The sequence below is a fragment of the Lissotriton helveticus genome, chromosome 8 (genome assembly GCF_964261635.1).
Source record: "Lissotriton helveticus chromosome 8, aLisHel1.1, whole genome shotgun sequence".
In the NCBI taxonomy this organism is placed as follows: domain Eukaryota; kingdom Metazoa; phylum Chordata; class Amphibia; order Caudata; family Salamandridae; genus Lissotriton; species Lissotriton helveticus.
Window position 1 is genome coordinate 1,010,222,306 of NC_136069.1, and position 25,883 is coordinate 1,010,248,188.

At 44.8% G+C, this 25,883-nt stretch overlaps 1 protein-coding gene across 1 annotated transcript in view; it reads right to left on the minus strand.

Moving 5' to 3' along the window:
- Positions 1 to 25,883, minus strand: part of PHEX (phosphate regulating endopeptidase X-linked) — a 1,501,811-nt gene that overhangs the window by 76,139 nt on the left and 1,399,789 nt on the right. The window contains exon 17 of the mRNA XM_078657844.1: positions 353 to 420. Coding sequence (XP_078513970.1) covers positions 353 to 420 — 68 coding nt within the window. The remainder of the gene's footprint in view (positions 1 to 352; positions 421 to 25,883) is intronic.

Below are 25,883 nucleotides of genomic sequence, written 5' to 3' on the forward strand. Positions count from 1 at the left end.
CATCCTGGGAGAGCAATGTGTGAAAGAGAGTAGACAAGTCCTCGGGAAAACAGCCATATGCAACCTTATCTATACACCTAAACCCCATCTTGTGTTACCTGTTAAACCATCTCTTTGAGACCAAGCAGCAAAGAGAGGTTATGGAGGATAGTGCATTGGGCACTTCAGAATGAACCTAAAACTATCTGCCTGGGCTAAGTATGACTCCATTGTACCTAGTTCTATTGTTACCCTTTCATTTGATTGAACTTCATTGAATAACAGAATATCTTAAAAGCTAAACTAACCGGTCTTCCTAACCAAAAAATTGTGATAATAACTATTAAAATACAAATGACACATTATAACTTACCATCACTGTCAAACCCATGAGTGAACTCGTGGCCAACAATCACACCAATGGCTCCATAACTTAAAGAACTGTGCAAAAAGAAGAATGAACAATTATTTTTTAACAGTACATTTGTGTCTTTTTTTGGCTACTTCCTAATTTGTATTCAATACAGTCAGGTCCATAGAGACGAGCGTCAAGTCATTGTTTTTCTTTGCATGAATTTGGTAATGAAAAAAGTGAATACAAATATTATCAGCAAACATCAATATCAATTACTTCTTTCAATAAATGTATCAACCTAGCAAAATCTGGTAGTGTGATCTTTTGGTGGTAAAAATTGATTATGCCTGAAACATGTGCCGCATCTAATGGCACTCCTTACAAGAAGTGTATTTAAAATTGTGCGTTACACTACCATCTTCTTTCTTCTTTGGAGGTGAAATTAACAAACTTTTGTAACAAATGAGTCTACCATAAGAATGACTTCAATACTGAAATCCAGTTGCATAATATATCATCACTATAACTAGGAATAAATAATACCATAGGGTAAGTAATTAACAAATAGATATAAACCTTAATAGTTAAGCTTTTTGAGTTAAATACAAAAAAGAATAACAATAGATTGCAGTAGGGAGCAGGTCTACATTCAGTCCAGATTGATGAAAAGAACCAAATTCTGAAAGGTTTGTACTAGAACAGAAATCAACCATGTCTACATAAGATGACTCGAAGCGGGAGGGAAATTGTAGCCTGATTATTGAAGTGAATGATTTGATATTTTGACAGGTGGTGTTCTCATGGAGGAACTGGGGGCATATTTACAAGAAGCTTGCCCTGCTGCTGCATCATTTTCTTTTATGAAGAGGCAGCGCATTCCATGCTCCATAGTAACAAAGTGACGCGTTAGGCACAATGTGTCACTTTTCACTGGCCTGCATTGTTTTTTCCCTACACATGAACCCGGCTGCATCACATAACATTAAACAGATGCAACATAGGTGTTCTCCTGTAAAATTGAACACAGAACCCACACATTGATATTTATGATTTTTTGGGAAAGTGACGCATCATTAACAAACAACAAACAGAGTCCAAAATGCATAAAAATTCCTGTGCCTCAGCAAACGAGGCATAAGAAATGGCGCATTGGAATAGGTTATTCAAACAGTACATACCCAAACCACTTTGGCAAGCTCAACTACGCCATGGAGCTGCTTATACTGCAGCTAGGAGCACCAAGAAGACCACCACCACCAGGGAGGTAGCGCAGCAGAAGGGATTGTGTCTACCAACAGAGGACTACCCTCATTGACCTCAGGGAGGAGGAGCTCATCACCTATCATAGGATCAGGACAGGAGGAAGCCCATCATCCAGCACCTGAATCTGATGGCACCAAGGTTGCAGCCAACATCTCAGAGGTGCACCAACATCCCTCTGATGGCCACACTGATAGCAGTATGCCACCCTGGCATCTGGCTCCTTCCAAACCACCACAGCAAGAGTGGCAGGAATATCAGAGCCATCCTTTTCATCATTCCTACCCCCCGTCCTGGATGCCATCATAATCCTCACAACCCAGTACCACATGTTCTCCAACACACAGCAGAAACAACTGGAAAACAAACAAGCAGTCTATGCTAGTACTAGAGTCCCACATGTATTGAGGGCAATGGACTGCACACATTTGCAACTTGTTTCTCCTGCTGCTACATCCCACCTGTACCACAACAGAAAGCACACATATTCTAACAAAGTGCAGGGAATAGTGGACCATCTGGGGCTGTTCTTCAATGTGCCGGCAAAGTACCCGTGGAGTTCTTATGATGCCTACATCTTCAGGCACTCCATCATCAATAAGCGCATCTAGAGTGGGATATATGGGAATGGCCTACTGGTTGGTAAGTATATCTGAAGCACATGATAGTCCTCATTACAATCAATTATGTGTGATAACATAGCCATCTTTGTGTTGGGTGAGAGAGACAGTGGGTATGTAGGACGTGTTGGCCTCATACTTGCACCATTAGACATGGCACATATGTAATACAACCCTGCAAGTCACACATGTCAAGACCTGCTAAGCCACTGTGTGTTTCTTGAAAGGGTGGAAAGATCCTCACCAATGCAACACTATGAAAAATGCTGTGTTGCTACACTGTGTGGAAGGGAGGGCCACCATGTCTGTTGTCTGTATCTCCAAAGGTATCTCCCAGGGCCATGAGGTATGTCATGTATCCAATATCTGAGAAAGTATGAAGTAATTGGCCCTCTCCATGTCATGTGTACTATGGAAATTTACATTAGTCAACATTGGCACTCTTGCCATCCTATGTGTGGTCCATTTTGTGGTACTGAGACCTACTCTGTAAGTCCTCCAAGGGTTCAGACTGTGCAGCAAGGTAGACCTTCATGCTCAAAGTACATCTCACAGGAAATGTGACCACACATTCCCCATCTTGCTAATGTGCCTGTCTTAATGCTTTGCTGCCCATTGTGTGCCAGTGCAGGCTGAAAAATCCGGACACTGCTGTATGTCCACAAATATGTCCTACACTTCCATAACTCAATGAAGCAGTGCAGTGTTGATAGTTTACCAGTTGCACTGTACAGCTCAAGACTCCTATACATCTCTTCCCTTGTGTTCTGTCATCATAGTGGACATGGTGCACTGTCATGTGTAGACAATGATGTCCCACATTGCCAATCACTTGCTAAGCTATCCATGGCAGTAGCTACTGAACAACAGTGACAATACTGTCACATCCATATATGTGTGAATGAATAGGACCACATGATGTGCACCAGGTACAAATTGAAAATCCAGACATGTAGTACGCCAGAAATGCCAAGAGTATCCCCAAACCAACACAATAGAGAAGTGTGAGAGAGAAGTGTCTCTCAATGGCTACCTGACGCTCCATATCAGTAAATATTCGCCATATTCATGGCATTGAAACCCACAAGTATTACAAGTAGTAAGTGTCTCACACTAGCCTGTATACTTGTATGTGTAGTACAATGTGTATGAGTCATACAGGACACATAACAGACAGGTAGTGGAATGTGGGTCCATTATCCATCATGATCATTAAGTGACTGTTCCTCTCCTGTCTTTTCAGCTGACCAAAGATATGGTCTGCAGCCATGGGTCATAATCTCATTTGCACATCCCAAGATGGAGGGCCAGTGGAGCTACAACCATGCACTTAACAGGACCGGTCAATAGTGGAGCAGACTTTTGTAGTTTTTAAGTTTCGCTTTTGCTACCTCGACATGTCCAAGGGGAGATTGCTCTACTCCCTCCAATTGAATGTAAAATCATACTTGTGTAGGCATCAATCTCCCATGGGACGAAGAAATGAGGAACATGAAGGCCTGTGTGAGGATGATGAGGAAGATGAGGACCAAGTTAAAAAATACCTACAATTGCCAGGACATGGTAGAAAGACAACATAGTATGGATTTTGTTTACGACACAAGAGTCTTATTGATGGACACAAATATATGGTCTTGATTAAAAAATTGTTCCAAAATGGCAATACATTCACGAACACTACTATTGTGTGAACTATCTTACTTCATAGTCAGTGTAAACATCAAAGCACTCACCTAATAGTTATTAGCCCAGAACATAGGTTTGTTGTAATGTGTAAAGAACACTGCAGGACAAGCTCTTGTGAATAACAAAATGTGTACATGTCAACGACATGTGCAAAATGTATGTACATTGGGAAGACATATACCAAACAAAGATTGCAATTTGATAGTTTGGACATGTTGTGAGTATGTGTGATGGCGCAGTGTACTGACCATCAGACATTCTACCACAATAAAATGGGGTTGCAAATGCAAACATAGTGAAATGGAAAGTCGGAAAAGGAAAGAGAAATGAAAGCATTTCTCCTTCCTTTCGCCTAGTTGAAAAAGGCACAGTTTTCTCAAGCTAAACTCAATCCACTTTTTTTTAGTAAATTGGGTTTAGCGTGAGAAAGATTAGGTGGTTGAATTGGAACGATCATTCACCACCCTTGGCATGCCCCCATGGCGCAAAATAACGCGAAGCAGTGCAATGCGCTGCTTGGAATTACTGGCAAGAAAATTACAAAAAAAAGATTTTGCGTTGTTTTGCGTCACTTTTGTGACTCAAACACGGGGCAAAAGCTTGGTAAATCTCTCCCAAAGAGCGAGAAAATTAAACAATTGCTGTGAAGCAATGACTATGCAAGGTAACTGCTGCCAAGGTACCATGTATCAATGCATTCCAGATCATTGTAGAAGAATGTGTAATTAAACGCCCAGATGAACATCTTGTGTGAATACATACCCACATCCTAAGTTCAATGAACCCCTCAATATAGCAATGTCATGTGATGCATGCAGATTGTAAACATCTACCCCCTTGGGATAAATCATACTTGCTTTGGCTACCCAGCTGGCCTAGTCATCACCAAAATATACGCAAATAATTGAGTCAAACACAGATGTGTGGATTGGTACTGTGCATGTGCTACACATATTCTTCCATGTCCATGCCCATACAGCAGATGTGTGTGTACCACAACATGAAATGGTGGTTGTTGGGTATTCCTCCATGGCAGTGGTTCCCAACCTTTTTTGACCTCGGGCTCCCTTGACCCATTGGCCATTGCCTGTGGCCATCCTCTGTTACTTTTTTGGACGGCGGGGGATGTAAGTTGGGCCTCGGGAGTACTTGCATTTTTCTCCCTGAAAATAATTGGGATGAAGCTGATGAATGTATTATAAACATATATGCAGGGTGTTTCATATTACTAAAGTGGTGCCTCTAATAAAATATTCCTAGTTACACGTCTTTGCCCATACCTTTTTTAGAGTACCCCCACAAACCTTTCTATCCCACTTACAGTGCTACATAGCACCCCATAAGCATATAGGACCCATTGCCAAAGTGTTTCCACACTTCAAAGAATATTTGCGTACACTTCCATTTCTACCCATGTCATACGTGCAACACTTCTATCTCAGCAGCTTTATTGTTGCTTTCCCCGTCCTAGAATTGCCTCCAAATCAATGCAAGTAAAACACATTCCTCGGATTTAATTTTTTTAATGTCCCTCTTTCTTGCTTCCAAATGTTGGCATTATGCCGTATATGGTGTTTTACTTCCCTGTGCTCAAGAAGAGAGAGCAGGCCTGTCTGGAAATCTGAATGTACTGAAAGAAATGTGTACTGGAAGTGCCTATGATTCAAGTACAAATGTCAATACTTAATAATACTTAGTGTGTTTAATAGGCAAAACAACTGTACTTTCCTCACAACTTGCATTTGGGTAAAATGCATTTAGAAAAAACAAAACTATTAACGAGTCTAACAAAATAAATCAGGATTCTTCCACTTATTTTGGAAGTGTTGGAACATGGGGACCCAGTGAAATATGGAGGTCATCTCTCTAGACATCAATTAAGCAGTACGTTTATAGCTTTAGACATGTCACTTACAAATCATCAAAATCCTGTGTGTAAATCTAATTAGTTTAACTGAAGCCAACAGACCCTTCAACATTGCTTGATGCGCGGCTCCCCTGGCTAGGTTTGACAGCTCCCCAGGGAGCCACGGCGCACAGTTTGGGAACCATTGCACTACACTGCACTACACTGTAAAACACACATTCTGCCAATTGCGTCAATGTAAACAGATGCATTAGCCTAATGTGAGGCACATTGCACATCGTGTCATCTGGGTGGCACGATTCCAAGCCAATGCTTGAAAAAACAGCATTGTTCATTGACATGCATTGTGCGTATATTACGCATTGCCTATTTTGCCATGGATGCATTTTTAAAAAACGACGCATTTGGTGAAAACGTGATGCATTCGCCCGGGAAATGATGCAATGGCTCTGCCATTCTTCAAAACAGAAAGTGTGCAGTTACTTTCACTTTCCCTTACAGTCGTTTTGTCTGTGCTGGCTGGTGGCGGTGTCTGTTGGTTACTGAAAAGTGTGGTGCTGTTCATTGGTCTTGCTGGTGTCTATGCTGTCCCTGTTGTGTACCAAAAGTTTGTTTTATATCTTGTATTTGAAAATTGTATTGTTTTGTTCACTGTTGTTGTTGTTTAAGGGATTTGAATTGTTAGGGGTAGTTGGGGGGATTTTAGGAAGAGTTCTTGTTATTAAGGGAATTTTAGTTTGGAAGGGATATGTCTGGAAGGGGCAGATAGAGGAATTTGTTGGAGCAGGAGTTTAGTGGCTTCCTCTTACTAATCATGTAATACCTGCCCAACATGATTGCGAGTGGGGGTTGTTTAATCCAGGGGTACTCAACCCTGGATTGGAAGACGTATTGAGAGCAGGAGAAACAGCACATGCTCCAGATATTCAAAGTGGACAGGACTCTGCATCGGCTTAAGCATTACTGGGCATATGTGGTCAGCCAGGTAGCTGACCTCTTTGATCACCTTGGCATTGATGCGGGAGGAGCTGTTGGTAAGCACATATATGCCAAGAGTGTGTAGCTGAGCCTCCTTTGATAATATCAGATATTGCTTCAATTACTCAGAGTCACATATGTTTTATGGTTAGAAGCCATGCTCCACCAGCCTTGTGCAGGTAGTGTTGTCACCGGGCATTACAGGTCATTACTGACTCGCAAATGTGTGTGCCAACCACAATGTATGTTACAGTACTCACATGTAATCATGCTAAAGGTTTTACAGGCTGTTCAGGGCACATTGAACCGTTTCTCATACATGTTCTTGTGCAGATGTTCCCATTTCCTCATTGTGCCCGTACATGGAATGGATGGACAATGTCAATTTACTGTGCAGCATTAATATGTACTCAGCTTAGTGAAGACAAGGAATGAGCACGGCTACTGCCTGATGTGTGAAGCATTGTAATGGACATGTATAGATATGAGAAAGGGACAGCTAATGTGATACCTTGCAGAGTGTGGTATGGCAAACCATTAGGTTCACATACCCATTAAAGGCAGGCACCCTTGCACCATTTTGCACTTGGTCTACAATCTGTGCACCTGATTCCTGATTCAGCACATAATATCCATGAACACTTCAATCTGCCTTACCTATGTGTATCATTATGTTGTGTCAAATGTGCCATATGTTACATGTTCAACGTGCAGATTTACATAGACCATTGCTAATTCAATGTGCAGTGCTTCTTATGTCCACAGTGTATGTGTTATACATTGACAGTGCAATGTACCATGTTATGTCTTTTAAGTGGAACTGCACCCTACACTACAGCTGAAGTGGACAGATTCAAGGATCCGTATGCTACAAGTGAGTGTCACCTGAATGGTTTCCTGTGTTATGCAAGGATTGTCAGTGATGTTGGATAATAGTTCCAATGACATGTTCCAGGGGCATCCTAATTCTAATGAAAAAATGTGTTCCATACATGGTACATCACAAATGAGAAATGACATAGTTGAAGTGCAGTAGATAGTGTATGTATTTGCATGTATATCATAGATATGCAGGCCCACATGAGAAATAGTGTAACGGAGGAGCCAAGACCAAAATGCCATAGTCTGTTCAAGTATATGGGAGTGGAATTATTGGTGAACACAGCTTTAAATGGTTCATTTTCAAACTGCCTGTTAGGGCACAAGCTATTACTTGAAGTAAATGTAATGAGGCTTGGAATGCTCCTCCAGGTATTTTGATTAGCTAATATAGGAGATGTATCCAACCTGTCTGCAGGGGTGTAACACAGGCCCCGCAGCCCCTGTGGTGTGGGGGCCCCCAAGCTCCAGAGGGCCCTCTCAGCACAAACTCCGACCAGTGAGCTCCTGAGAGAGCCTGGAGGGGGCCCCTCCAGGTACCTTGCAGGGGGGCCCTCTCCAGTTTTGTTACACCACTGCATGTCTGTTAAATTTGAGTTAGCTAGCCTCCATTCATCCATGTTACAAGTACCCGGGACATGGTTGATCTATGTACTAATGTGTGTGGAGTTGTGTCCTTGCAATATCGAGTGTACAATGCTGAAGTACAATACCTGTACATTACTCATTTTATAAAGGTTAATGGCCATGAAATTAAACCCTCTGCAGGCTGCATAAGGAACCCCAATGATCAATTACTAGAGACATGTGTACCATACCATGTGTATACAACAGCATTGTTCCTAATCATTCTCAGTATTAACCCCTTGGCTGCGGGGCGTTTTCACCTGCTGTGTGGGGGGGAGGAGGGGGGCTGCCCTCGGCACCGCCGTGCTTGTGACGAGCTCAGCTCGTCATGAGGCACAGTGGAGCTGCACTCATGAGGAGCTGAGCTCGTCACAACCACACCCGTTTTGGAACGTTCAACACAGCGGGGAAATTATCCCCGCGTGCGAACGTTCCAACGGTCATGATGAGCTCAGCTCGTTTAGAGTGCAGCTCAACCGTGTCTCATGACGAGCTGAGCTCGTCATGAGCAGGCAACGGGTTAACATGCTTCTACCCAGATTTGGCAAGACAATGCATTTTCAACTGCCAACATTGCTAACACCGGAGTACTTTGTCTTCTTTACATTAGGAGAAGTTAATGTTTTTGGGATGCATGGTCAATATATAATACAAGGTTATCTTGGGGTTTTAGAGATGCCACATGTGATGTCTTAAACTAGATGAATCATTATAATAATTGACACATTTCCTATTTGAGCTTTGAATTTGAATTTGAATTTACAGAGATTTATATAGCGCACGTATACCACGCGGTTTCTTGGCGCTTGGAGGATGCTTAACCCGTGGCTAGGGAGGCGGAATTACTGAGGTGGGAAGGCGTGAGAAAATAAGAAGGTTTTAAGTGCCCTGTGGAATTCGAGATAAGAGGAAATAGATCTAATATGAAGGGGGAGAGAGTTCCAGAAAGTAGGGGCGAGGACAGTGAATTTCAGGCCCCCAGATTTCTTTTTCTTGAACCGGGGGACAGAAAGAAAAAATTTAGTGGAGGAGCAAAGTTCTCTGTTGGGGCAGTAAGTACTAATGGCGGAGGAGATGAAATGAGGGGCAGTTCCCGCCAAGGCCTGAAATGTAGTGCAACCTAATTACATTGGCTGATAGGCAGCCAATGTAAGGATTGAAGTAAGGGGGTGAAGTGATGGAATCTGGACAGGCCATAAATCAGGCCGGCGGCCTGATTTTTTTTGGACTAACTGAAGGCGACGAAAGGCATATGCAGGAGCGCCGTTGTATACAATGTTCCCGTAGTCCAGCCGGGACAGGACCATCGCCATCAAAATTAATTTAACGGCAGGGACCGAGAAAAAACTGGAAATTTTCCGTATAGTGCGGAGAGCAAAGAAACAAGAAGAGACAACAGAACTAATCTGAGAATGGGGAGTGAGGTGTTTATTGAGTGAAATCCCTAGGGTTTTTACAGAGAGAGAAGGTGTGGGGGAGGTACCCAGGGAGGGAGGCCAAAAGTGAGGGGACCAAGGACTAGGAGTGCTACCAGTGACAACAAGTTCCGTCTTGTCCGGGTTTAATTTCAAATGGTTGCCGTTCATCCAATCACTGATGAACAGCATGACAGACTGGAAATTAAGTATACTGGTTGGGGAGTGTGACAGATGGAAGATGAGTTGGAGGTCATCGGCATAGTTATACACGGTGACCTCCATTTGCTGAAGTGCGAAAATAAGCTTTGTCTGATAAAGTGTTTCTTTCTGCTCGAATAGACATGACACCTAAGCAGCTGAAGAACCACCATATCCGGCTAGACCATTACTGCCACATCTGGAATGCTGAGATGGCTTACTAGTGAACGGCACAGCAATTCGTTGAGGAAAGGGTAGCCGGAACTTTAAAATTATACACCAGGGCCACCCAAGCCTTGATCTGCCAGGCATCAGCCAGGATGTTGCTGACGACCATTGAGATCAATTGGTTGCTGTTCTAGAAACATCCACCAGTCAGCCAGCAGGATCACCACAGCCCCAGGCACCAGGTACCAACCACTTAGAATGTATGGCCATGAAAGACCTCTCTTACCTAAAGCTCTCTGTTGTGGGTTTGGAGCATACAGTGGACACTTTGTTTATGGTGGGTGCATATGTTGCAACTGTCCATGGACTGCATAGCAGATCTGCTCTTTCCCAGTTTTTTGCCTGTGTTATTTCTTTTTGTGGTTTAATAGCATAGTTTAGGTTAGTTTTCAGTGTCGGCATAGGCTTAGTCATTTTAACATTTTAGGTGGGGTTTGTTCTTATTTGGGTATAAGGGTGGATAGGTTATTTAGTGGGTGGGGGGGATGACGTTTAAGATATGTGTTTATGATTTTTTTTGATAAAAACATAAAATACAAAAATAGATCTATTTGTTTAGGTTTCCATGTTTAGCTAGTTTGTGTATATGTACTGTTTATGTTGTCATTGTGTGGAAATGTGTATTGGGGGATTGTGGGTTGATGTTTATCGTGTCTGTTGTGTTACATCTGTAGAGTAAGATAAGTTAAGCTAAGGTAGTTTAGATAGATTTCATGATAAGGTAGTGTAGTTTAGGTAGCATAGTTCAGTAAGTTAGAGTAGTCTATGTAGTTTTAGGTATGATAAGTTATATTTCTAAATTAATACCAAACTTTACTACGTACAAGTCTACTTCATGATTTAGTGTGTACAATTTGACAGATCTGCTTAAGCTGTGTTAAGTCAGTGCCTAATTTGAGCCAGTGGTTTCTGGTGCTCAGCACGGGACTTAATTTTTAACACCAGTACTTAAGACAGTCTGCACCATGGTGGCGCTGACTGTCTAATTTAGAGACGAGCACAACAGATCCTTATTAATTCCAGATACATTAAAACCACTATTACCAGTGTTCAAGACAATCTTATAGCGTTGAAGGCCTGAAATAGTCTGAATAGTCACACTTTTATGAGTGTGATTGTTAATAGTTGTGTTGATACTATCATGGGCAACACTGGCCGGAGCAATGGAGGGGCAAGCTACAGCGGCCGCCTGGTGAAGGGCCTGGCACTTTTTGTTTTACAAATTAAGCACTGTGTTAAGTACATGCAGTAGGATTCGCAAGTAGTGTTTGCAGACATGTGTGACTAGGAGTAACACCTATGGAGAGGAACCTGTCAAGTTTGGCATGGAATCACATAAGAGATCTTCAAACGTAGTTGAACGCTGTAACAGGCACTGTTGCAGAGAATGGATATACAGCCCACACTAGGTATTCACCTACTGTTGCACTGTGTGTGTAACAACAAAAAACAAATGCCTATACTGATATTGTTTAACAAAGATTTTGCCACCAGAGCAAAGAATGTTTATCCAAGCTGGGAAGTGCTTATAAGTAGCCTTTTATTAAATTGTCTTGATCCAAAAAACACAGGGGTATATTTGTATTAGTCATATACATTTGAGAACAAAAGCAACACTTTTACATACACTAAATACATGATTGTTTATCTGTTTACTTAATCGTGTATGTATTTGTTTTTGTATGTTTTCCATGTATGAATGGTAAGGTATGATTGTGATACGACTGACTTTGGTATGTTTGTTGAATTGTTTTTAAAGAATCTATTCACCCCCTTTTTTGTCCGTATTGTATTTAGTGTATGTAAAAGTGTTGCTTTTGTTCTCAAATGTATATGACTAATACAAATATACCCCTGTGTTTTTTGGATCAAGACAATTTAATAAAAGGCTACTTATAAGCACTTCCCAGCTTGGATAAACATTCTTTGCTCTGGTGGCAAAATCTTTGTTAAACAATATCAGTATAGGCATTTGTTTTTTGTTGATTCATAATTTTGGCTCAGCCTTGCTGATTAAGAGCCCACCCAAAGTGTTCTTAGACTGTGTGTGTAAGGCATGTGACATGCACTGAAGTGATGAGTATGTCATACCATTGTCACAAATCAAGAATTTTTCTGGTTACACACTGATGCCAACCACTTGCACAATCACCCTAGCACCATTTTATTGTCATTGCAGTGTTGTTTGCTGCCTGTTAGCCATGGAGGTGCCCCTCCTGTGCTGTGACTTCAGTCACCCTTATCATTGACAGAATGCTTATTGTTGCGCTTCATACATTGATCTTTGGTAACTACTTGCTAGTTCACGTGCACATTGACATGAGTCTTTGAACACAATTCCATTTTGATAATAGGTTGTGTTTTTAGGTGCAGCTCATCCACCATGGTCTACTTAGTTCAATCATAAAGATATATATGGCAGGGTTGTTCCGGTAAGTGATTTTTTTGACATGTGAACCAAGAGAAAGAAAGTGGCAGTCCTTAGGGCAATAACCCCAACATGTTTTGTGAGCCATTGGATACCCAGACAAAGTCCATGGGGGATACATGTCATGGGACATGTGGGGTAGAGGAGTGTTCCAGTGAGGAGGCGAACCAAATTGCCATTAGGGAAGATAGGCCATATAGACAGTACATAAATTGGTGAAATCAACAGGTGGGAAAGCAAATGGATGACTGTACCAGTTGAGAAAGTCACTGACAAGGCCATAAGCACAGGTCAATAGAGAAAATAGCCATGAGACACAGAGAAATGCTACTAGCCAGTGTGGCAGTGGAAAGAGGGTAAGTTCATATCTTCATCCTCTGATGTGTGTGATGCTACCTGTGAGGGGGTGTTGTTGGTGCAGGTGGTGGCGGAGGAACACACATATCAAGGGCCCAAGATGTGGATCCCCTAACCAAAGCAGCATTTCTCTGCACCAACAAGTACGGCAGCACAGCACTAAGAAGGGCCTGCTGGTTTCCCAGAACAGCGCCAACATTACTGTGTGAGGCACTCATTCTTGCTATGTAGGAGTACTGCTTCCGCTTAACCAACTTCAGGATGCTGTACATCAGCCCCAGCTGGTTGAGAGCCTTGCTGGTGCCACTTTGGCAGGGCATTTGTTCATGCCTTTGCCTCATTACACCAACATTGTCAGCAAGGGACTTTTCCAAGCCACGGTAGGTGTCTCCTATGGCCTCCGAGGTGTCATTGGAACTGAGACACCTATGGACTCCCTCTAGGGTACCTGCCACTGTCTTCATCCCTGCCTGCACCGCATCTGTTCCTCATAGGTTTAGAGGCCAAGTTGCAGTGTATTTGCCTTTCCAATGGCAGTATCTCTTCATTGTTCACACAAGCACAGTGTGGCAAGGCTTACTTGTCGTGTCTTGACACTTGTTGCATCACAGTTACACAGCTCCCTGCCATTACTGCATTTGTGATATGAGGTACAGTCTACCTCTACCTTGGTGAATAGCTCCGTTTTCCATGATGCCTATACTGATTGTGTTTTGACGTATTGACACATTTACTGTGCATATTGCATCTCGTCCCCAGGGTGCCTGCATTCCCTCTGACCAGTACTCAGCCCACAGCTCCTGTGAAGGTGCAGTGGGTGTGCTCATAAATTAATATGATCCTGCAGTATGCCTTTCATACAGTACACCACTGAACTCTGCCTTGGTGTGCTGTCTTGCATGCACATTGTGCATTCATGTGGCCATAGGTTCCATTTTTCTCACATATCCTGCACAACTTTACACAGATTCTAACCTTGCAACACTTCAGGAATGTGTGAAGGCATGTACTTGCCATGGGTTTCCTATTTGTGTATACTCATGAGATTTCGTAGCACACACAGTTGGCTCGATATTTGTGGACAGTGGGCACTGTGGATCAACTCTGAGGGGATAGGCACAGTCAAACAAGGTAGACTGATAACACTGACACTGAGGCCATTTCATTGTTGACAGAGTAGGTCATCCGCAGAGCTTCATACTCAGGCCCCCTCACTTGTATGTTTATATGCCTCCTCTGGCAATCCTGGTTTTGGGCCAGACACTCAACTTACTGCCACACACTGATGGTACCCAGACAATACATTAACTTGCATGTGCCTACAACACCAACAATATCTGTGACCATATCCACTGGACTGATAAGGCTGTTTTTTAAAGGGCTATGGGATGATCTGTAGCCCACATGGAAGGAATTGGTGACATGTACCTACTCAGGTTTGCCACACAATTGGGCCCATCCAACTCAGCCTCAAACTCGTGCCCTTAGAATGGCGAACTAGTTCATCCTATAACTTGACAGCTTTCTGTTTAACATCCTGTTAGTCTGACATATGTGGCATGGTGAGACATTTTGCCTTTAAACTACCTACTTCCATGCACAACATCCTCACCCAGGGCCACATCAAATGTAGGATGTGGTTCCAAAATGGTCCCTTCTCTGTCACTCCTTCCCAGCTGTGACACAAGTGTGAGACTGTCAGACACAGCAGGGCATGTGTCTTAGTAAGGCTACCTTGCAGTACACATATTCCTTCTCACCTCCTTGCTATGCAATGTCTCTCCATTCAGACACAGTAGCAGTTTTACAATGCACTGCACTACCAGGGGCACACACCATCTTTTGATTCAATACGCATGGTTCTCCGGTGTGCATCACTTGCATTCACACCCATACCCAGCCTGATTTTGTTAATGATAGGAGTTTGGCAGGTCCCTACCATGGGAGCTGAAACCCGTGTGCTCTCATCCACCACATTGGGACAGCTGTGTGCTACGGAGTTTCATGCGGTTTACTATGCATGTTACTCTCGGCATGCTCCTAAGTGTTACATCCTTCACATACCCCACACCTGACCCCCTTTTCAGGTGTGCAGTTTCTCCTCAGGCAATCCCATTGCATTCCATTATCTCACAGTCCAGATTTGTGTGCATGGGCCCAAGTTAGACACAGTGGCATCATGGTGCAAGTCGGTCTGCATTATAACAGTCAGGTTGGGACTGTTAATGTGTCCATGCATGGTGTGCTGTTCCTTTCCATGTTTTTTGCTTTGTATTGTGGGACTTGTAGTTCTGGTGACTCATGTTATACATTCCACTACAAGTGCCAATATACAAAGGTGAATCAGTACTGGTGCTGCACTTCACACATGGAAGGGATACACATGAGGGAACTGGACTGAGCTGTGCCACATGGGCAGTGTGATTTACATTAATGTGCTGTTTAACAGTACATAACCTAGATTCCTGCCCTATGCCTTGCACACAGCGCAATAGAGTGCTGGGAACTAGGTAGCTGCACTGCACAACATGTCCTTTCTCCACACATTGCCCCTTCTTGCGACTCACCCTGTAAGTCTTGTTGTTCCTCATGAGCTGAACTGTCTTCTCCCGGAACTCCTGCCACCAACTCCTCTGGGATTACAGCTGCCACCCGCTCCCCCCAGGCATCCAGCTTCTCCTGTGGCACCAGGCTTTAACGTCCAGTCTGCATGGCTTCCTTCAGGTTGTTTCCCAGTTTCTTCTTTGTCCTGAGCGTATAGTTATGCCAGCCATTTTTGCAGTTGGTGACTATCCTCTTGGCTTGTCCCATGCTGTTGATCTTGGCCACTATGGACTGCCAAATGGCCTCTTTCTTTCCTAATGCCATTTTGAGGTGACAAAGAGCTGATGGTGGTTTGTCACCTCAGTGTTCAAGATGTCATTCTCCTCCTCACTGAAGTTGCACTTCCCCAGTTAGTCTGTCAGGACATCCTGGCTGGTGCTACGGTTCTTGTGGTTGTTGTCCTGGCTACTGCTCACTTCTCCCTGCCCCATGGCTGCCTTCTATGAAGTTTGCCACATTCTCTTTTTATCCACAGCATAATTTGTATATGCTTTTTGATGTTTAACACACTGAAAAGTAATGCTAGGGTGGTTAGCATCGCTTTATGTGCTGCTAAGCAGCCTTACGTCAGTTTTGCTCCTGATGCGTCAGTTTCTGCTGCAACATCACGGCCATGGCAGCATCATTTTGTATTAACGCAGTCTGATCCTTATGCCATGGTTCACCTTCCCATAAATATGGCTCAGGTATGGTGTTTAAAAATGGCATAGCGAATTGCAAGTCATTTTGACGCATCGCTGATGCAATGCAGCGATGCGTCAGTTCTTATAAATGAGGCACTGAGGGTTTCAGCACATAATTTACGCTGACATTTCTTGGTTACCTGCTAGAATGATTCAACTGTTTCAGATTTTATCATATTAGAAATAAGGTAAAGATTTAATTACATAGATATTGGTCAGCAAAGACAGGCACGTGCTGACCATACATAAAATTACACGTTCAAGTTTCGTTATGCCACTGAGACAGATATGCTAATTTGGGGCCATAGGATTCCAAATATCTCCATCTCTAAGTTAAACAAGACATTGAGGGGGATATTGTCAAGAACGTGTGATAAGTATTGCAAAATTAGCAACTTTCAACATTGCAGTCCATCGCAGGAAAATAACGTGGAGATCTCGAGATGGCAGTACCATGCGATAGTCTCCAATAACGCGTCAAATAACCGCGCTAAAAATAACGTGACACGGCAAAAATGCGAAACATGAATGCAAACAAAGCCGTAGTGTCCCAAACCGCGATACAAAAATCAGCAATAACCTCCGACAGGCCTGCAATTCCCACGCCTAAAGTGGGAAAATGCACCATAAAAGCAAGAGAAAAAAAATAAACTCCATGGCACCATGGATGCACTCGGACCGAGTGCAGAGGTCAACGTGAACCCCACAAGACCCACAGACCACCAGCAAGGATCCTCGAGGTCGGGGAAGGCCAAGGAGAAGAGAAGAGGAAGACGGGGTTCAGTCCGCAGGAAAACCGGATCATCGTCACGGAGGTGACAGAACACTACCAACAACTGTTCGTCACCTCAACTGTGTCAATGGGAACACAAACGGAAATATGGCATCCCATCTTGAACAACGTGAATGCAGCCGGATTGTCGAGGAGGTCAATGGAGGAGGTCAAGAGGCACTAGCATGATGTGAAAAGCCAAACTAAGCAGAAACCCGCTGCCAACAGGAAGGCAGCAACAACTGGAGGTGGGAGTCCTGTGCCGCAGCAGGAGCGGGAGGAAATGGTGGCCATAGTCATCAGTGTAGAGACGTTGCAAAGAGTTGGGAGTTCGGACACAGCTCGATATGACCTGACACATCATCAACAGGGTGAGTAACGACCAGGGACTGGGAGGACGGGGGAGATGGGCACAATGGCACACATGCACAACGATGTGTAGCACACTACACACCCACAATGACCCTGGATCATGTTCCTGGTCCCCGTGGCACACTGCAGCACACATACAAACACCAAGTAGACCCCCGGTCACCATGTGCCTAAAGGGGTCAAACCCCACACATCAACAATCCCACAGCCAACACACGCACACATGCCAAACCAAGCAAATATGCGTATTTGTGAGCCATACTGACAATGCAATTGACACTACATGACGATCATAATGGGTGCAGTACAATCATCAGGACATTGTGCACGCCACTCCACTGAGGTGGCTGAGTGTGAAACACATCCGGAAAGGCTATGAAGAAAAGGGGGGCCCCAGTAGATACACACAAAATGGTTAGTAAAATAACAATCTAAATATATACAAATGCAAGTCAGTTAGCTAGCATTGTTTTTATTACAATGAAGCTGAGCCAAAATTATTTGGGAACAATTAATGTACGCAATTAATGAATTCTTTAGATATCCGTGCCCTGGGAGGGGAAAGGGAAGTGTGCAATGAGTGAGTATAGGAAGGGATAAGTGACATAAACACAAGGGCCAGAAGGGCCACACACTATTATGTACAATAATTTTTCAATTTTATAAGAACGAAAGATAATTGGTTCTATAGTAATTTAGAGAAAAACCAAACTTCATAAGTGTACCGAATAACACAATATGAAAAATGAAGTTGGAAAACAGGAAAGTAGTCGACGTTTCGACCCCTTTAAAAATGCAGGCTTGACTAGATCCCTTGCAGTGGGGTCTTCATCAGAACAGAAGACAGGGACACAGATCTGTTTAGATGTAAAGATTAACAAATTAGGTGTAACTCCAAACAGGAATCTTATTCAAAACTACTAAGCACATCCATTAAAAGAGACATACCAGGATGCTCGTTATCAGAAGGTGGAGGAAGAACTACCCTCCTTCGGTGCGGATTTGGACAATAAATTCAACCTCTGTTGAGAGGAGGGATGGTGGTGCCTACGTTGATAGATTGGCATCAAAGAAACGTATCAAACTACAAAAAAAGGAAATGAAAGGACAGTTGTCATTGGTAATCCATGCCATACTCCCTTTAAAAGGGCAATTAGGGGTTTTGATCAAGAGACTTACAGTTGTATCGTACGTTCAGACCCAATTGGGGTCAGGGGCAATATCGAGACACCAGCATGTCGATAGCAGAGTCAACACATGGATTTGTGGAAGGGTGATTGGTCACTCAGCTAATCATAGCGTTCCTGTGGATATAGGACCGTAAAGCACTTAGCCATATACAAGAGAGCCTACACAGCCCAGTTAAGTCAATCATAAAAAAATGAAAAAAAGAATGGAGAAAGTGAGAGCCTACCGGTAAACGGGACAATCACTTGCAGAGTTTGTCAATTTGGGATACACGTATTAATCAAGATCAGCACCTGCATAGATAGAGAGAGATTTGTATAAAAAAACGATGGAGCATATCATTATTGGGAAGGTCGTTCTTCTTACAAATCAAAGTTACCCGTCACAACCGGACGGAGACATACCTAATGCGTGGTTCTATGTCGGGGCTAACTCTGCAACCGCTTTAAAAGACGCGCCAACCATTCCTGCCTATGATCGTGATCACATAATCTGTTGTTGCGATCACGTGGTGTAGAACTCCATTGAAAGCGAGGAAGGCGGGCGATGTGAAAAACCAAAAACATATTGGCGGACATCTTGGAGTTGTCAAAATTACAGCGGGGAGCGCTGTTATTATTATGATACTGAGGTCCCTGGGGACTTATAGCAACTAATTATAATTTAGTGAATAGTCGGAGCAGACTTAACATCCGCTTCAATTGACTTGCCAACCTCTATCATCTGTGATCGCGATCTCATGTTCTATTGTTGTGATCACGTGATAAGCGAAGGGGGCGAAGGATGTAAAGGAACCCAGAGCATATAGGCAGACTTCTTTAAATAGTGGAAATTTAATTGGGCGGGTCATGATGTTGTAATTGTGATGCATAGGTCCCGGGGGACCTGTAGCAACAATTTGTAATCTACTAACTAATCACATAATCAATGATATAAACCCGCATTTGGACGGTAGCGCTCCAATAATGACCTGAACTCTGCTCATGCAGAGTTGAGGGGTATTGTATCTAAAAGATATATAGAGAGGATGCCCAAAGTGGTCCATTATAATAAAAAACAAATAAATCAATTTACGTGACCTACATAATTTACAGGGTGTGGTGTACCTGTCACAAGACGGTATAGACCAATTCACAGACTAGATACATATCACATACATTATTATACCCAAGTTCATAAAATAGTAATAATGCCGGCGTACCTATCGCAAGATGGTAAAGGCCAACATACCAATGGTATCCATATACTAATGATAGGACAGAATGTATGGTTAGAGTTTAACAGTAGACATACCAGTCCATCGATACAGGAAGGTCATATTCACATCAGGAGTACAAATGCATATTCAAGTGCAGACTAATCTAATGGAGCAAAGCCAACTGTGAAAATGAGCTATCAAACTCGTTGAGTCCATCATTGATGGAGTTGAAACGAAACATCCATTTGAGTTCCCTTACATTGAGAATATCTGCAATATCCGGAAAGGAGCAGGTCACACTCTGACACATCCACGTGCACAAGCAACCCCTGACGTCAACAATACGTCTGCAGACAAACAATGCACAAGAGTACAATAACCGTCCAAGAGCACAAATGGCCCAAGTCACCAAAATCTCAGCACCGTAAAAGCACAAAAGTCAATAGCACACCACCTCAAAGGGATAAGGGGCAGCAAAATCACAGCTGCATGGGCGACTCTCCCACAATACAGCATACACACACATAGCAATAACATCACATCCAAATTGATGACAATGTCCATCGCAGGAAAATAACGTGGAATTCTCGAGATGGCGGTACCATTGGATAGTCTCCAATAACGCGTCAAATGACCGCGCTAAAAATAACGTGACACGGCAAAAATGCGAAACATGAATGCAAACAAAGCCGCAATGTCCCAAACCGCGATACAAAAATCAGCAATAACCTCAGACAGGCCTGCAAATCCCACGCCTAATGCGGGAAAATGCACCATAAAAGCAAGAGAAAAAAAATAAACTGCATGGCACCATGGATGCACCCGGACCGAGTGCAGATGTCAACGTGAACCCCACAAGCCCCACAGACCACCAGCAAGGATCCTCGTGGTCGGGGAAGGCCAAGGAGAAGAGAAGAGGAAGACGGGGTTCAGTCCGCAGGAAAACCGGATCATCGTCACGGAGGTGACAGAACACTACCAACAACTGTTCGTCACCTCAACTGTGTCAAAGGGAACACAAACGGAAATATGGCATCCCATCTTGAACAACGTGAATGCAGCCGGATTGTCGAGGAGGTCAATGGAGGAGGTCAAGAGGCACTAGCATGATGTGAAAAGCCAAACCAAGAAGAAATCCGCTGCCAACAGGAAGGCAGCAACAACTGGAGGTGGGAGTCCTGTGCCGCAGGAGGAGCGGGAGGAAATGGTGGCCATAGTCATCAGTGTAGAGACGTTGGAAAGAGTTGGGAGTTCGGACACAGCTCGATAGGACCTGACACATCATCAACAGGGTGAGTAACGACCAGGGACTGGGAGGGCGGGGGAGATGGGCACAATGGCACACATGCACAACGATGTGTAGCACACTACACACCCACAATGACACTGGATCATGTTCCTGATCCCCGTGGCACACTGCAGCACACATACAAACACCAAGTAGACCCCCGGTCACCATGTGCCTAAAGGGGTCAAACCCCACACATCAACAATCCCACAGCCAGCACACGCACACAAGCCAAACCAAGCAATTATGCGTATTTGTGAGCCATACGGAGAATGCAATTGACACTACATGATGATCATAATGGGTGCAGTACAATCATCAGGACATTGTGCACGCCACTACACTGAGGTGGCTGAGTGTGAAACAAATGCGGAAAGGAGCAGGTCACACTCTGACACATCCATGTGCACAAGCAACCCCTGACGTCAACAATACGTCTGCAGACAAACAATGCACAAGAGTACAATAACCGTCCAAGAGCACAAATGGCCCAAGTCACCAAAATCTCAGCACCGTAAAAGCACAAAAGTCAATAGCACACCACCTCAAAGGGATAAGGGGCAGCAAAATCACAGCTGCATAGGCGACTCTCCCACAATACAGCACACACACACATAGCAATAACATCACATCCAAATTGATGACAATGTGGTACAAAGTGCAACACTTACACTGCAGAACAGAGGACACAACTGGGTCCGCTTGTGCATAGAAACTGGCCAATCACATCTGACATAGCAGGAAACTGTGATATAAAAATGTATGTGCACAACCTCACATCCGTCATGCAGTCCAAATGTCCACTGTCCTGCATCAAATATTCAGCTCCTCCCTAACAGTCACAATGTACATTGTCATACAGTCTGTATGTAAACTTGAACAATACGCCAATATACATGTCAACACAATGTCAAAATGCATCTCCTCTTCACATTGTAGAGGGACAAACAACACCTCCAGCAATGCAGACCAGACAATTAATCAGTGATGCTGAAGAGGACCTCCACGCGTTCGACACCGACGCCCTACAACAGCTCATGGACATCTTAGGCAACCCACCATCAGGAGCAGGGCAGCCCAGCTGCATCGAGGAGAACCCACCCCCTGCACAGACCACAAAGCAGGAAGCTCCCACCCGCACGGCTGGCTTGCAGCACCTCACCGAAGCACACATCGCATTCCAAGGCCAGGTGTTGGACTGCCAGAAGGAGGTGGATGAACACGTGTGTGTGGGGTTCGACCTCATGGAAGCAGAACTAGATCACATACGTGGGTGTCTAAATCCCATCAGGGACCATTTACACTCCCCAACAGACACCCACATTGCAACAGAGACACATGCATTTGCACATTTTCAGTACTGAACCATGCCCAGAGCCCCAGGATAATCATTCACACCCCCAAGCTGGACTTGCATACGCAGGCCCAGTCCACTCCTCATACATATTGAGTGGTGGACGACAAAGCTACATGTCCAAGGTCTCACCCTCTGCCTGCGGTGACATGGTTGCGTCTGCTGTATACAGCACAATATAATGTTGTAGGGCCCGGGCCCTCATGCATACATTATGACCACACAAACACACTCAGATAGTTTGTGGAACTGGCTAGGAGCATGTGCGCCCAGCACCTTTATTGCCAGGGTCACATGTACAGTGACGCCTGTGCTGGGTGTGTGTGGAGTGAGTGTAAGCCAGCCCTCACTGAGTGGTTGGTGCTGGCAACAACTTGAACAGTGATCACTATTTAAGTGGAAATAGAAAATACCAGCATTACAGAAATAACTGCGAAGCATCATGGTGGTAGCCGGAGCAAGTACAGAGGTCACCCAATATGCAATCAGAAGTGTCTGTGAGTTGCATTGCACTGAGGTTGGGGCACCAGAGCTGAGCGTGCTCATGTGAATAAATTGTCTAGGATTGTGTCACTTCGGGATATTCCTGCTGCAGCTGCTGTAGGGTGTGTTACATCTGCATCATCTTCTTCATCATAGTCCCAGGTCTTCCACACTGCCTGAGGTGACATTGCTGCGTGAGCTGTCCACAACACAAAATTCAATCAGAAATGGTCCATGAGTTGTGATGCACAGAGTTAGTGGCACCTGAAGAGCTGAGCAGGGTATGAAGCATATGATGGCATCCACGACAGGTGTGAGCAACTCTGATAGTCTGACAGTAAGACTCTTTTGACTCTGGCAGTTGTTAGTTGGAGGTGGTCCTGGCGGTGGTGGCGTGTGCATCCGGCAGTGATGCAACGTCCGGGCAGGTCAGGACTCGATCTGATGTGTGAGCCCTGGTGGACCACAGTTGAGGCCAGAAGCAGTGGACAGGGCAGGGCCACAGACACATGGTGTTGATGACCCCAAGGCCATCTACCCAGAGGCCATCCAATATTCTATCAGACAGGGTCCATGACTTGAGCTGCACTGAGTTAGTGGCCCCGGATGCACTGCGGCCGGCACAGGCACACCACCACTGGACGGTGACTTGTGGTGCACTGAGGTAGGGCCACACGATCTGAGCAGGTCCTCGTCAATGTCGAAGGTGAATGTCGCAGAGGGTTGCGGAGGACACAGGAAGGTGTCCCTCCAGGGCATGATGCAGAGGGCAGAAGCCGGCAGAAACAGGCAAATGGAGGGGTGGAATGCTACAGCCTCACTTTTCACCACCAAGTCAGTATCAGCTACAAGATGATGAAGACAACCCCCAGGCCATACACTCAGATGCCACCAAAGTTCAACCAGAGAGTGTCTATGAATGACGGGGCACAGACTTAGTGGCACCGGAGCTGAAAGGGGATGAAGTCTGCGATGAGGCCTGTACAATGATATAAAATCTGCCATAAATAAATCAAGAGCAAAAACGACAGTTGATGGACATAATGCAGAACAATGTCATACATTCACCCCAGTACAGAGATCTGGGCCTAAATCCATAATTGTTTTGCTGACCATGCCATTCCAGTTTGAACCTTGCCATATGCAAATCAGTCTTGACCCTGTGCCCCATGGGAACAGTCCAGCCCGAACAGCCAAGCCAGGTCCTTCCTAGACTGGAAATAAGCATCCTAGGACCGGTTTCAGGCTTTCAGCCCTCATCAGCCAGGATAGCTTGATTCCAGTGGCATGGAGAGCACGGGACTCACGTCTGAGCATACCCATCCCACTAGGGGTGACAAATGCAAAAACAACAGTTGATGGGCAGGATGCAGTACAATGTCATACATTCACCCCGGTACAGAGATCTGGGCCTAAATCCATCGTTTTTTTTGCTCACCATGCCATTCCAGTTTGAACCCCGCCATATGCAAATCAGTCTTGACCCTGTGCCCAATGGGAACAGTCCAGCCCGAACTGCCAAGCCAGGTCCTCCCTGGACTGGAAACAAGCATCCTAGGACCGGTTTTTGGCTTTCAGCCCTCATCAGCCAGGATAGCTTGATTCCAGTGGAATGGAGGGAACAGGACTCACGTCTGAGCATACCCGTTCCACTCGGGGTGACAAATGCAAAAACAACAGTTGATGGACAGAATGCAGAACAATGTCATACATTAAATAACAATGGATTAAACCTAGATCTGTGACTGCGGTGAGTGTTTTGCCATTGTGTAACATTCCGTCCATCATCTTGTGTGTTTTGCTATCAATAAATCAAGACTCAATTCCAAATGTGTGACCTACCCGACCGCAGTGTAGGCCTTAGGCAGCGGACAGCAGGGGCACACAGCGATGTGTCGTTGGCTTGCGATGCACAGAATTAGTGACACCAGAGCAGTTGTTGGTAGTGTTCGATCACCTCCATAAAGATGATGCTTTTTCCTCCGGACTGAAATGCGTCTTCCTCTTACACCTCTCCTTGTGTGCAATGATATGAACTCTGCCATTGAAAAATCAAGACTCAGTTCCAAATGTGTGACCTATTGGACAACAGTGTCAGCCGAAGGCAGTAGTCAGCAAAGGACCACAGACATGTGTCTTCGGAATGCTATACATAGAGTTTGTGGCACCACATTGAAGAGAGTATAGTGATATCAATGCTGTAATTGACATATGAACTTGGTCATCAAGATATCAAGACTCAGTTCCAAATGTGTGACCTACTTGACCGTAGTGTAGACCAGAGGCAGCGGTGGAGTACATCAACGAGAAAGGAGTACTGCGGGCCTGTATCGCGGAGGCTGTGATGGTCTGAGGAGGCTGCCAAGGTTGTGGGCCTCGGGCTTGGAGCTTGCACTGGCACGTGGTGGGCCCTCTTTGAAACATGCCAGTGTCATCAGGTGAGCAGTGAAGCCTGGGTGGGCAGGGGCGGGCAAGACGGGTTCGGGGACCAGCGGCCCAGGGTGCAGTAGGCGCACAGGTTCCCAAGCAACACCACTCATGGCGTCAGCCTCGTGGCGGGGCGAGAGGCGCCGCCCTGGCAGACACGTAGGCCATCCTGAAAGAGAACCACGCCGAGAGCTATGTGCTTTTTATTCACACCCCTACGCTAGCCTGGCATACGCCGGGCCAGTCCACTCCGGTCATGCTTACAGGGGAGAGGTAACAAGCTACATTTGTGCGATCCTCCCCACTGTCTGGGGTGACATGGTTGCGTCCACTGTCCACTACACTCCAAACACCAGCAGTGTATGTAGACATGGATATGTCTGACGTTTGCATACTGCAGTCTGGGAAGCACATACGTGCCACTCTTAGCATTGTGTACATTCTCATTCATGGGTCACTTGCCTCCTTCACATATGCCTGGTTCCCACTTCTCCCCACATTCTGCTATTGAGTGGCTGAGGTGCCATGCCGTTGATGGCTCATGTACATGGCTAACCCAGGTTACCACAGTAAGTTTTGCTGTCATGTCTGGTGGGTGGGCATGTTGTTTGGCATGTTGTATGTGAGTTTGTAA